Source organism: Trachymyrmex septentrionalis, unplaced genomic scaffold (assembly GCF_001594115.1).
Source record: "Trachymyrmex septentrionalis isolate Tsep2-gDNA-1 unplaced genomic scaffold, Tsep1.0 scaffold3, whole genome shotgun sequence".
NCBI lineage: Eukaryota > Metazoa > Arthropoda > Insecta > Hymenoptera > Formicidae > Trachymyrmex > Trachymyrmex septentrionalis.
In genome coordinates this window covers 291,765-305,352 of record NW_017305462.1, presented here as the reverse complement: position 1 = coordinate 305,352, position 13,588 = coordinate 291,765, and the positions used below count along the sequence as shown (strand labels likewise).

At 36.1% G+C, this 13,588-nt stretch overlaps 1 protein-coding gene across 1 annotated transcript in view; it reads left to right on the top strand.

Annotated features, from left to right (window-relative positions):
• The window catches only part of LOC108749544, a 155,597-nt gene that overhangs the window by 125,704 nt on the left and 16,305 nt on the right, over positions 1–13,588 (top strand). The window contains exons 4-5 of the mRNA XM_018488306.1: positions 9,401–9,550; positions 12,207–12,401. Coding sequence (XP_018343808.1) covers positions 9,401–9,550; positions 12,207–12,401 — 345 coding nt within the window. The remainder of the gene's footprint in view (positions 1–9,400; positions 9,551–12,206; positions 12,402–13,588) is intronic.

Sequence of the window (13,588 nt, the reverse complement as noted above, 5' to 3'; positions counted from 1 at the left end):
CCAGACTCATCCTCTTCCCCGCCCCTACCACCCCCCTCCCCACTCCACCCCATTTCATCCTCATACCCTCCACCGGCTCCTCAGCGATAAATTATGTGCGTAGCCCGTGGGGTAAACTGCGACCTGTGGCAGGTATGCAGTAACGATCGGAGGAGTTAGATTTGGACGGCCACATTTCCAACCGAAGTTGCTTGATTTTGAGGGAAGCTTCATGATTATTGCAAATCGAAATTGTAATGTTGCCCGGGAACTTCATGATTATTGCAAATCTGAATTATAATTCACTAGAGGGGAACTTCGTAAGCTACTACAAATCAAAATTGTTTGTTTATGTTTCACAAAGTTCTGATAGATTCCTGAATTTTAATAAGTTATTCCGAATATACGTTTACATTTAGATATGTATTATTTATTTATATATTTATTTATAATTGCATATGTGTACGTGCAGACAATTATAAATAGAAATTAGACAGATAAAGTTAAATGAAATAAGAGAAAAATTAAGCTTATTTTCGATCGAAAGGATACTCGATGCTTAATAATGTTTGTATACAAATTTCTTACAAATATATTATATTTTCCTATAAATTGTGCGCCGATTTGATCTGTCTGGCTTAAAATCGCTATAATCGCAAACTGAAGCTGAAATATTAACCCTTATCCTAAGAGGGATCACTAATAGTTACCGAACGATTCCTGTTCGTGCAAGTTTCTTTGCGTCTTTCGGTAATTATAATATATATTACATTATATTTTATTATTTTCCAAAATAAAGTGCCAATATTTATTCTAGAAAGTTGAAAGTGTGTTGGTGAATTTTTAGAAATTTTTTGAATCATTCTGAATAGGTGAAAAAAACGGACGAATTCTAGTGCTCCCATTAGTATGGATGAGGCACCAAATCGTACCTAGTAGGTTAATTATCTCAAATTAGATTGATTGTCGATTTAATAATGCCATTGTTGCTAATAGGCATCTTAAAATCCTGCAAAGATACACACACACACACACACACACAAAATAATTTAATTAAAAAATGAACACGTTTGCGAGATGAGCACAACTAGCTTAAAGTAAAAAATTAGCTGCGAGGTCTAATTAGTTATGTCTTTTGTATAAAAATATGATTATACGTAATGGTACATTTTATTCAACTGAATAATTACAGCTTATAATTAAAATTCTTTCCATAAAAATATTTCAAACCTTTTACGATGTGGAAATTTAGTAGCTTTCGAGCGATTTAAAGTTAAAGTAATACCTCGCGGACGTCGTGTTTAAATGCACAAAAATTCATATTTTTACATCTCCTTTAATTTTCATTATACTCTCCTTTGAGGAGAGAAATGAACCGTAGGATCGTTTCAAACGTATGAGCATTAAAGATGAAAGCCGAAATTATTCTCTGCCGGGGTCAATACCGCATTACTGCGAGTGCAGATAAATTCTTGCTTGAATAATAAAAGACTATTACTGATAATAGAAACGCAAGTTAATCGCATTTCCAGCGGAAAGCTAAGCGTTACAGTATCGCGTTATTAAATGCAATAAAGCTTTTAGAGAACGCGTTTAAATGCATGAAGCGTAGGACTCGCAGGACTTATCCCGCGGAACCTAGCCAGGAGTCGCGCGGCTTATCCTGCGTGGCGGACAGGAAACGGGCAGGTTCTACCTCGCGTCTAGACATATTTACGCGCACCACGATAACCGGACTGTCCTTTTTAAAGCGGAGCTTAAAAGCTTTTCGGCCCAAGGAAGAAAAAGTCACGCTACAGTGTGACCGCGACTTAAAACGAATACTAATACGCTATGGAAATGCCTTGAGATTTCTTCTTTGTCTCATCTCACATTGTGTGCACATCATTTGTTTATGCTGCAAATATAGCGTTTATAAGCTGCGAAAAGCTGCACCCTGTTTGCGATGCATCATTTATGATATAATAATCAGATGTACGCGTTCTAATCCTCCGTCTGCAACCTGTTTTTACTCTTCTACACGGGAAGTATGATTTTTGCTAAAGTTAAAATACAAATTTAGCTGGATACAGATCTGAAAATAAATTTGTTCAAGCGTCCAAATAATTACGGAATTTCAAGCATGATGAGCAATGCTGCAAAAAGTTTTGACATTCTGTTTTGGCAATCAGCTTGAGAGTCCTACATTATAATTATTTTGATCCAACAAAATTGTAGGCTTTGAAAAAACTTTCGAGTTACCTTTCAACATCTCCGTTATATTACCAAATAGGTTTTAATAAGGTATTTTAAGAGGAGAAACGAGACTCCACCTTTCTTCATTTCGTAGTTTGAGAGCGAAATTTCGCTCCCACCAAAAGACTCCAGATTGCGGAGGATTAAAACTGCCGCGTTTGTTGAATACGATTATTTTAATTGCGAGAAATTAAGATAATTGTATTCACGTACACACTACAGTACATGAACAGATACGTGTATATTTTATCTCTCTTGTCACGACCTCATGAATCTTTGAAGAAGTGCAATCGCCGTTATTATCTTGAGGGAAGAGAGACGTGGACATCTTTATAGATGTTTTCTCATTACGTCAATTCTAGACTATGGCGTCGGACCAGATGCTGAGGATGTTTCGCATCCTGGAAAACGACTGCTACCATTACTCTTTGGACATTGATAAAAAGAACAGTCAACGGCTCGGAATAAGACGGCTAACACAATTCTCACGCAATTCTTTTCATAATGAGAATAGAGGAGAATTAATGAGATCTAGAGTGAGTGACATTTATTATGCCCTAATTTAATAAAACTTTTTTAATTTCTAATACCAAAGTACGTAACGTAAAAAAGCTCCCAATCTTTTTCTATTCTAAATTGTTCAAATACTTTTGCATTAATTAAATCCATCATTGAATTATTCGACATACTCGTACATGTATATGTAACCTAATTGATATTTACCGGGTTCCATGAACACGGACATTTTCCTTAACTATGAAAAATTATTTAATAACAAATGTTTTTCACAAGTTCACATAATAAGTTATATAATCTTATTCTTACTTTCAAAATGAAAAAAATTATCGTTCAATTATGTTAACTTTAAACAAAAATATAAAAATATAATAAATCCATGAATTAAGGAAATTTCCAAGTAGAGTTAATTACCTATGCCAATTTTGATTGATTCCTTCCTGAGATGCATTTTAAACTTTTCCTCAATTCGAGAATGCAACGTTAAGCTCGACGTAATCGTATACGTGCTAAAAAGCAGTGACTAAACGTGTCCGAAGATGTGTATATTCCTTATATGCAGCTCCAGAAATTGTATCTGGCGGACAGTGGAAGATGTTCGTCACTGAAATAAGCGGTTATATTCTTCCTGACGTACAATTCCGAAGACATGATAAAATGGAGACTGGAAGAATCGAAATAAAAGGAGCAAGAAGAGAAACTCATGAAAGGAATGCCGCGAATCGTACACATTTTTCCTTTTCCCACTTTTTTCCGCAGCTTTCGATGGCCGCCGCGGGTGACCGTAAATATTTCTCTTGTTTATTTTTCCATCAATACCATTATTCGCAAAATTGTCGACGAATATACTGTTGTCGTCCAAACAGATGTTGCAAATTTTGTCTCAAGACCACCAAACGCAGAATATCTCGGTTGCGGTAACCAATTTGAATCATAACAAAACAAAAATATGAAAAATAATAAGCTCTCTTTTGAATTCTTTGGTTATTTTCCTGTAATAAAAAAAAAATAATTGAACATATTGTCAGAATTTGTTGAAAATATTCTGTTAAATAATAAATAGTATTTTGTCATGTTATAATTTTGAATTTTTACTATTGCTGTCTAAAAATATTTTAGATATTAAGAGAATATTGATTGTGGCTTTTGTTCTTCATTTGCCATTCACAATCACTAAGTATCTGGAACTAAAACCAAAGTTTCGGTCTTTTACAATAAATATCGTCCCTCCATTTGCATAAAGACATTCACATTACTAAAACAATATTTTAAAATTTTTACAGCATAAAACTCTTTCTAGATAATCTATAATTTATGTGGATGGATTCAGGATAGAATTCTGTTTATAATTTCATGTGCCGTGTAATACAAAAGCGTTTGAAAAATTGAAACGCGCGTATACATAAAATATAGAATAACACATTTTACGTCAAAGCATATGGCGTGTGTATAAAATTATAAATAAGAGTCTATCGTGGAATTATAGATCGTCTGAAGTGTGCTCTAGACGTAATTTATTAAGTGTCACTGGCCTCGATAGATTTAGGAAAGAAAATGAAAGAGTGATTTCGAATTTTCCAGTTGAATACATTACGGGCGGTCGATAAACGTGAACGTTTATGGAGAGTAACACATGTGAGGGGGTCATCGTTCCGTCATTCTATCTGCCCCAGACGCTCTGCGTGTACATTGGAATACGTGTACTACGGATTGAATAACGTCGTCCACGATAATGGAAGGCTTTGCCAAACCATGTATCTACAATACCGCACTATCGGTATCGAACACTCGGATCTCTCACGGTACCGTGGTCTTCTCGAAAAGCCAGAAAGAGCGCGAAATCCCACTAATCACGGGATTTAACAACTCGATCGCTCTACGGATTAGGCACGATGGTATAAACTTGGATCTCGCAGCATCTGAGATTTCCTGTCGAAAGAGAGAGAAGAGAGCGCGATAGATAAAAAACGTACTTAATTAATTGTGTAGTACCTATCGATATATTCCATTGTTTTTGACATCAAAAGCAACGTTGGAATATTTTCTAACAAAGCGATCCCTCTATTTTAATATATATATTTAGTAGGAATAATTTTATTCCTACTTAATCTATATATTATAATGTAGAAGCAATTAATAGAGGACTCTTACAGAGATATAACTTTATTTTGGTCTTTTGTTATATAAATGGATTATTTCTATATTTTAAAAACTATTTTTAATTGTATTTTGTAGAAATATTTAACAAATGTATTTGTACGACCACAATAAAAGTGATAAAAGAATCACGATTTTTAGGTTCGCGTACAAATTTAAATTATAAATTATAAAAATTATTTTTAGTAGTTGTATTGTATATGTATATATATATAAAAGTTTATTTAGTAAATACATTTATATAACGACGAAAAATGATAAAGAAATTTGATTTTAGATTTTGGTATAATTTCAAATTGATTCATATTTCTGACAATTATTGTTTTAGCAACGTTATTATATTGTTGATTTTGACGCTTTAACTCACACAAGTAAAGACTCGAGATATGTCAAAATTAAGCGCAACAAGGTAGTAGCCAAGAAGCTTCTCAGATTTGCCTCGGAGATAAAAGGAAAGAAAGCAGAGAGGCTCGCGGTCGGTACATGTTCCGTCGTTCCTCCAATTTCCGGTGTTCAGCCGGCAGCCGCGCGATTTTGCGAAACGGCCGCTTCGCAAAAAATTCCCGACACGACTCCGCACTTTGCCCGAGCGAGACGAATATACCGATTTACGGGAGTCGCGACTGCGGGAATTCCCGTCGCTTGTGATCGAAGATGGCTGGTGATATACTAGCCAGGGATTTCGTTGAGAAGTTGAAGTACGGAGTGATGGAAAAATAACTCATGTGACATATAGACGATTCTCTTTCTACGTACCCACGTTTCGAGAGTTATGTAATCTTATAAAATATCTTGGGAATTAATCTTCTCTAAATAATATTCTCTAAAATTACTTTTATAAAAAAAACTTATACCTATACTTCATCAAACTTAAAATTGTGACCGTGATTTAATTGCAATACTTAAAATTTTCAATTTTCTTTTGTTTTATTGATTTGAACGTAAGAAGTAAAATTTAGTCAACGTTAATATTTATCTTTTCTTTCAAGATTCTAATTGTTTTGATCGCAACGATACAGAATGTCAACAACCTGTAAAGTTAGCTGATGCCCTGCTGGAAAATAAGGGACCGACATTATAATTTAACGTAAACGAAAAAATAAACAACAGAACGTCACTTGGCTGGGGATGATTAAAGATGGCGTGCTTTCGCGGGCTTGAGCGTATTGATTTGCAAGGACTTGTGTGAAAGTCTTACGAATAATGACATTTCCACCCCCGAACAAAATAATGTTTGTGCCGACATCTGCACAGGATTGTAGCAACCGATATTGTCAGGAGTTTCCTGTGAACGTCGCAAGATGGCGAAGGCTGACACGTTTTCCACCCTTCGTATCGTGGGGTGGTTTACCACCCCGTCTTTCTCATTACTCGTAAAAGAAGCTGTTTCCATGTCATGGGCGGGGAAGCGGTAAGGAGTAGGAGATGAGCGGAAGGGAATGGGCGAAGAATATCGGTCGATCTTTAGGGAGATTTTCGTTGATTTACAGCGCCATTATCGATGCGGCGTTCGCTCGCGTCAACCGGTTTCTCGGGGCATATGGAGACGCCGTAAAAGGGCTGTAAATCCATTATTTACACGAACATGCGAACCAACGGAGGAAGGTCGCTCTTCGAGGCACTGTGAGTTACGAGACCGACGTTTCTGCGCACCGCGATGTCTCGTAAATATTTATCTCGTGCCAGCCAGAAGCAACACACCAATAAAACTGATTACGCCGCTCGATAAAAACCGTTGGTATATATTGAGAATTGATTTTGTTCGTGGCGCTTTTCTCCTAATCTGGATTTGAACTACCTATTTCAGCATGAAAAATTTGGATTAATCTTCCAATATATAATACATATATAATTTACCTGGATCTTTTTAATTAATTTCATTCCAATAAAAGGTATTGTTCAAGTTAAAAGATTATTCAGATTACAGCGCATTAATTATTGCGCACGTATTTTCAACTAATGTACTATACATATATAATTTCTATTCACAACTCATGTAGCGTATATAATTTATATTGAAGTTATTATTACAAATTTATTCCGTTTGAGTATATATCTTATTTCTGATAAACAATACTTGGAATATGCATGAAGAAATTGATTTACGTCATTCTGTAATATTTACGTGCGTTTAAATTCGTCCTATTACAATCTCACGTCTACACTTATTATATTTTCTATTTGTAAATGAAAACTTCATATATATTTGAAAAATCATCTTAGCCCTTTCTCGAGGAACGAAAATGCATTTCGTATAGACGGCCTTCATAAACGTTTCGAGCAAGTTACGAGCGTGTGCACTTTTTTATAGCGAAAAATACACCATCGTTCGGGTGGAGGAATGGTTTTCCTTTTATTAGGATATAGCTTCACGCGAAGTGATTTATAGCAGCAGCAGCAGCAGCGAACCCGCGCGCTCACGTGACGCAAGATGAAAATATCTCCGCGCGTGTGATTCGCGATACATCAATTTTATGCAGAACGCATCGATCGCGATCTGCCTTTCAATTTTCATGTAAATTTCGCGGAGATCGCGTGCCCCTGTCGCTTTCCCTTGTTCTCCTGGCGCTTGTTTCGACTCGAGATCGTTATGATGTATAGGACCCCGGAGAGACGCGAGCGTGGACGCGATTGTGCAGCAACCATCGTTGCAGTGCTCCTTATAAAGGAGAAATGAGATAAAATATTTGTGCCCGTTACAATGTCGCTTCTGTTCCATAAATATCATGATATGCATATAATGTCATTCGATATGCAAGACTCTTGCGTAAGTAAAGCATATTTAGGAAACTTATTTATAGAGGAAACGAATGTTGATCATCTCCATAACATTTAGTAATAGAGTGAAGTTATATTAATGGAAAGAACGATTTTTCAAAGGAAACTCAAGCACGGTAAAGTGCTATAAAAGTTTTGATATATTCTAACGACTCCAGTTTGAGTCTTTTATATATTTTATATATGTATAACATAGTTATTTTAATAATCCAACAAAATTTTCAGATCTAGCTAAATTTTTAAATATAATACCTCAGAAATAAGCATTATTTACATTATTTAGCATTTTAATGGAGCTAAAATAGTATTTGTTATATTTTTAGATATTTGGTTCTACTTATTTTAAACTCACATTCATTAACTATTCTCCAACATATTCTAGAGTCTCTTAAGTATTACTAAATCGATATTCACATCGTGAGATATATGGGACGAGTTGTCGATGTCAGAAGGGAGGCAAGAAGATTCGGTAGGGAGAATGTCGCGATCGAGTGTTTTGATTTATCGAGATGTATCGAGTACGCGCCAGCCATTCTATCGAGCGTTTCGGAGAAAATAGGAGATACGTTAGTTCGACGAACGGTCGTCGGTGATAATTGAAACCGTTAATTAAATCTCGGGATAAGCGTCGCGGCTAAATGAGTTTTTAGATCGCCGCTTCTCGAAGTCGCCAAGGGATGAAATCTCTGCCATTTCATTTCCGATGTAGCTTACCACGTAAATGATATTTATATCACTTGAATCTTTTACATATATCGCTTTATCTCATTCAAGAAACATTATTTGAAATATCTTAAAATATTGGAAAAACTCAAAATACAATACTTAACAAACATAGAGTCACTTTTATAATAGCTTTTTTTTAGACAATAGGAATTTATAACTTCAGAAAAATATTAAGTTTTAAACAATTGAAACGTACACTAATCTGTTCTCTAACTAATAAATATTGACATTTTATATTCAACTGACAATCGCGTTTGATCTATCGATGCTTTATTATCGTATTCAGAAGAGGAATGATTTACTTACAATCAGCGACAAATTCGATATTCAAATGTCAGCAGAAAGTTTGGCAGAACGGATTTTCCGATAAATCACACAGAAGATTGTCGTCCTAGTCTAATTTGCGGATCGCGTGCTAAAAGGAAACTACGTCGTTCGAAGGATAGGGATGGCGAAGAATTTATAGTTACCCTAATATCGAAAACTCACTGTGTGAATAGTTTTCAAGGGGGATGATATAAATTTTAGGACTAATCCTGTGCTTCCATTTTCACGAACAAACTCCGGCGATAATTTTTCGCCTGATGTAAATCAGAGATCCTCAAGGAGCTTTTTCCAAAAGCTTCTTAAATACAAATAAAAAATTTTACCATCGTTGAAGAGGGTAAATTATTGTCGATCGCCAAAGAATAATGCTGTAATGAAGATTTCATCCTTGTTTGATAATTAACATAAAAAAAAATCTTTGAAAAATAGCTGAAAAATTTGTTAATTAAATAATTAAATACTTACTGTAACAACGGGTTGACGTAGCGGAATATTGGTAAAAATAAATGAGTGACAGAGAATATATTCATTTTTCCCATTTTTTTACAAAATAGGTTACAGTTGCCATAAAGTTTTCATTTCTAAATGTCAATAACGAAGAGAACACAAATTACATTTGCATAAATATTTAAACATAAATATTTAAACGGTTGTGAGATATTTAATTTCTTTCTCGTTTCAGGTCAGAAAAATCTGAGAAAGTATCCGGTTATGATGTTCATCCACGGTGAAAGCTTTGAGTGGAACAGTGGTAATCCTTATGATGGCACTATATTGGCGGCTTACGGCAACATTGTTTTTGTTACAATTAATTTTCGACTTGGTATCCTAGGTAAAAAGCATACATTTTTTATCCAATAATAAAATAAGGTTACGAGAATAATCAAATATAAGGAAGAAGAAAAGTCTGTATAAGCCAATGCAGTTAACAATGCGCGAATCATATTTATAAATAATTACGTACAGAAGTATAAGTACATACAAATCACATTACGTTTCGATCTCGCTTTGAGTCCTCACATTACCAACGAGCTTATTAATGATGTGAGTAATTCAGTTTTGATTGAATCTTCCATCTACTTCCATTTACATTCTGTTAACGTGGCTCGTCAGCACCTCTTTGAAGAGCTGGTCTTTCGTACGTATTTATTATTTGTAGAAGAATTTTACCTTTCTCTACTTCAATTATTTTTACATGACGACATTATAAAAGATTTGATCGAAACTTAATTATCATCTCATATTACCAATAAACGCTGAAAAGGATGCTAATCGGGGTCAAAATGTATGCGATTTGTATGTAATTATTTATAAATATACTCAATAATTTACATACCGCTAATTGCTTTGGCTCATACAGGCCTACCTTTTATTTCGAAAATTGGTTACAGCTATTAGAGCCGCTAATTGACAAATGTGCGATTTGTGAAACAAAGATTGATAAAACAATCAACAAATGTTTAACACAAGAGACTGTATTAACCCATGTTGTATATTTATTTTATATGTATTGTTAAATATATCCACTGAAGATGACCACAGTATGTTTGGTACAAACATTTGTTGATTGTTTTATCAATCTTCGTTTCAAAAATCGCATTTGTTAATTAAGTAGCGCGACTCTAATAGCTCTTAAGATTATATCATATATAATTGAATTTGCGTTCCTAGAATCTATCTATTTGTTATTAATTATTTCAAGAACCGTGATAGATACAGAGATCGTTGCAACACGATGGCTCATCTTTGTTGCTCTTATATCTATAACCGACAAAGAGTTGTCGATCGATCCACCAAGCGGAAAAGTACTAACGCCTAATATATTTTAACTGCATACCGTGTCGAATAAATAACTTTGTTACTGTTTGTCGTTTACCAAGGCTGCTGCACGCTGCGCAAACTTCCTATCTAAATTTTTATCGCTTCGAGCTTTTCAATATTGGACTTTGCTTTCAAAGAAAGTTTACCGAGGTCACGATACAAGGCAGTAGATTTATCACGTCACCGGAAGTGTAAATGACGCTTTTCACTATATCATCTTAATCACAAACAACTATTTATAAACTAAAAAGAAAAGCTGTCTCGTGCACTTGTAAAATTCGCAGAGGTAATATAGATGTAACAAGAAGTTTTATCTTTTGGATTGCTCGATTCATTTAAAACATTATAAAAATATTCGTATTCATACGGGCGATTTAACAACAATGAGGTCGTGTTAGATTGCGACACGGTACTTTCTGGTATGAAAAAACGTTAAATTATTCCGTGTATTATCCAGGTGTGCACTTTTCTCATTGTTACTTAAAAAAAAAAAAAAAAGAAAAAAGAAGGCATATAACTGATGCAGTAATAGTATATATTTCTCTCCCGTTGCACGAGGGCGGTCATGCAAAAGCGTCATTATTCAAAAAGTTCGTTAAAAACTGCCATCCAGAAGTGCGGTGCATCGCGGCACCTGCAATCCGAAATTGTCGTGTACCGCGGTCGTCCTGAAGGGGTTAACAGCGAAATTCCGGCAATCCCTTCTCGCGAGATGACAGCGACGGCGCGATGCAAATAGACGAGCTCGCTGGTGCGGCGCGGGTGTACGCGGGTGTGAGTACATTCGGTATATCCGGTAAGTGGAGTGGTTGGCGGAAGAAAAAAAGAGGCGGACGCGAAACCATAATCATAAATTAGGTTAAAGTGCTGGGGAAGCGCTTAGTAACCCCGACCCGCTCCAGGCGGCCGTGGAGTTAGCCCGTGAGGAGCCTGCGGATAGCTTCTACCCGCCCTGCTATGCCGCCACCGTGTCCGCCCTGCGCAAAACAGGGGAAAAATATGGTCCCGAGCGCGAAGCGGCTGCCCGAGCAAAAACAGCTCTGGCGATCGCGTTACCGCGCGAAAGTGCTTCATGTTTAAGCACGAGGGGGGTGAATTTTGCATCTCCGCGGAGCTAATTAATTGGGACACTGAATACACGAGTCCCCGGGGATCTTGAAACCTGGAATCCCAGTTATTCGAGAGCCTCAATAAGAAACAAAAAAGTGGGAGGTGTGTCTCAGAAGCTTTCAGGTTGTCGAGAGGTGGATATTTATGGGATTTATTTTAATGCTTTACTTCTTTCTTTCACGGATTCTTGGATTTTCCGTTCTAACAGGTCTTACCGTTGACAAATTTTAAGACACACCCTTGGACCATCGTTCCTTAATGCGCAAGTTTATAGTCCCTTGACTTTTTAGATTCTCAATTAGTTGAAGGAATTCTCATTCGTTATTCGTTTAAGTTTTATGCTTCTAGTGATTAGAAGTGGATTATAAAACTTTTAAATAAATAATATGTGAAAATTTCTTGAACTAATCTAGCCCATAGGTTTTTAAATCTCAGGTTTTCAACGTTTATTCTTCATTTCTTCAGTTTTTCTAAAACGTCTTCCTTTTTCAATTTTTATAAATAATTAATTATTTAGATATTTATTCGTGTAGTAAATGCAAGAGCTTTTACCGTAGGTTTCCTGAGACCTGGAATTAGAGACGATACAGCAAGCAATTTTGGACTGTTAGATCAAATAGCGGCATTACTTTGGCTAAGGGAAAACATTGCGGAGTTTGGCGGCGACCCTAATAGCGTTACTTTGGTCGGCCACGGAACTGGAGCTATCTTTGCTAATCTACTTCTAATCAGTCCAGTTGCCAACAAAAAAGGTAAATAGGAAGTTTGTATATTAACGCAATCACGTTTTTTTCTTGCTCCCATAAAGTCTTGCTTTCTTGTTTTTCTACGGTTCAGTTTTCATTTCTTATTTTATCGTCTTATCAATTGTTGCAAGTCGTCCCGAAAAAAAGTTTAACATCCACTAGCTTGCAACAATACCCTCTCGCAAGAACCAAAGGACTGTATGCAATCCGAGTTAATCCTTCTCCTCGTTGTAATTGGAAACATTATCCATAGTCACAGGAGCGTACAGTGATCGCATATAGGGATCACGATTTCCGAGTCGGCGAGGGATAATCGTGAGATTAATTGGAGGAATCAAGCCGAGAGAGATAGGCATACGTGCACTCGCATTAAATGCAATACATGTGCACGGTCGAAACAATATTCGATCGGTATACCCTTTCGAATAAATGCTCTACTGATATTGAGAAAATTTATGGAATTTGTAATTATAAAATGGAAAGTGAGGACATTTATCAATAAAATATATTGAACCATAACTATTTGAATTATATAGTTCCAAGAACTATTTAGATAATTGTTGAATTATCGAGACGTTTTGCTTTACACATCTCAATTATTGGATATAAGTAAGATATAATCGTAATATAACTATTCAGAGATCACCATATTACCAGTGAATAGCCGTTTATTCAGATCTCAACTACTTCAATTACTTCCTTCCGAGTTTTCCTCTTTTCCGATTCGTAAGAACTTGCATTGTGATATTTGACCGAGTTTGACAAGGGACTAAGAATCGGTAGTCTACACGTGTTCAATGGCGAGCATACATCGACCACGAGCACTCAAGCACTTTCGAGTACTCGCCGGTGCTCAGCAGTGAGCAGGGTCAGCGAGAACGAGCAAAAGCATGAAAGAAGATGTCGACCATTTTTCACCCGACCGACTCGCAATGGCGGCCGGGAAAAGGAACTTTTCTCTTCCGGCCGGGCGCACAATGCCACCACGTCCGGCCAATAATTATATTGTGCAATGAAAAATAACCGGAGTTAATATTTTACACGTCGAGACAGAAATGCTCGTGCCATGCCGTGGGTTCTCAAAAATATTGGTGCCATTTTATATTAATAGCTGCATTCCTTCCTTATCCACACACGTGACGTAAATACGATCATTTGTTAGACCACAGTTGGAAAATGAAAAATTGAACATT